Source organism: Acanthamoeba castellanii (assembly GCF_000313135.1).
Source record: "Acanthamoeba castellanii str. Neff unplaced genomic scaffold scf7180000084479, whole genome shotgun sequence".
Classification (NCBI taxonomy): domain Eukaryota; phylum Discosea; order Longamoebia; family Acanthamoebidae; genus Acanthamoeba; species Acanthamoeba castellanii.
Window position 1 is genome coordinate 1,987 of NW_004457565.1, and position 779 is coordinate 2,765.

The window sequence follows — 779 nt, forward strand, 5'->3', positions numbered from 1 at the left end:
AATGTTATTTCGCCATCAAAGCAAAATTTCAATCAGCAGGTAGATTGGTTTATCAATTATTTACATTTAACGTTTTCACATGAAGGAGAAGTGGAGCAGCGCTGAACGAACCGTTGATGACGAAGGGCCGATCGGGGTCGGGCTGCGCCGTGAGGCTGGTCAGCATGACCTTGTGCGACGCCGACGCAATCGTGGGCGAGTACTCGAACGCCACCAGCAGCTCGTTGGCGTAGCTCTCGTCCACGTTGCCTGATCAATTGTTATTATCGGTGGCGGTGGGGGGGGGTAAAATGAGCAGGCCCAACTCCTCATCAGGCCGTGAAGGAACAAGAAACCGAAGAGCGAAACACGAAGAACAACAACAACAAAGAACGAAGAAGCGAGAGAGCGCGTTAGTACCAATGGCCAGCTTGATCTCGGGGCTCCTCGTGGTCGTCTGGCTATACTCCGCCGACCCTGTCGTCGTCGTCGTCGTCGTCATCGTCGTCGATGAATCCACCACGCCCGCCAGAACGGCAGCGGCCGAAGCCGAGACCGTGGGTCCGCTGGGCAGCACAAAGGCAAAGCTGCCCACCAGCTCGAGACACGCCAGCCGGAAGCACGTCGCGCTGTCCACGCGGAACACCTCGACTTGGCTGCCGCTGCCCGCCGTCGCGCTGGTGAACGCCACCACGAGCTCGTCGTCGCCGTCGTTGTTCATGTCGCCCGACACCATCCGCAAGCTGTGTGCCATGTGTGCCATGAGTCGTGTGGTCAGCTATGACCGTGGAGTGGTGGGG

The 779-nt window shown here is 58.3% G+C and overlaps 1 protein-coding gene across 1 annotated transcript in view; it reads right to left on the reverse strand.

The window, feature by feature from the left end:
- Positions 1 to 75: 75 nt before the first annotated feature.
- The window catches only part of ACA1_029840 (uncharacterized protein), a gene marked incomplete at both ends in the record, with an annotated part of 2,685 nt that continues 1,981 nt past the window's right edge, over positions 76 to 779 (reverse strand). The window contains 3 exon segments of the mRNA XM_004342396.1: positions 76 to 101; positions 112 to 249; positions 400 to 722. Coding sequence (XP_004342445.1) covers positions 76 to 101; positions 112 to 249; positions 400 to 722 — 487 coding nt within the window.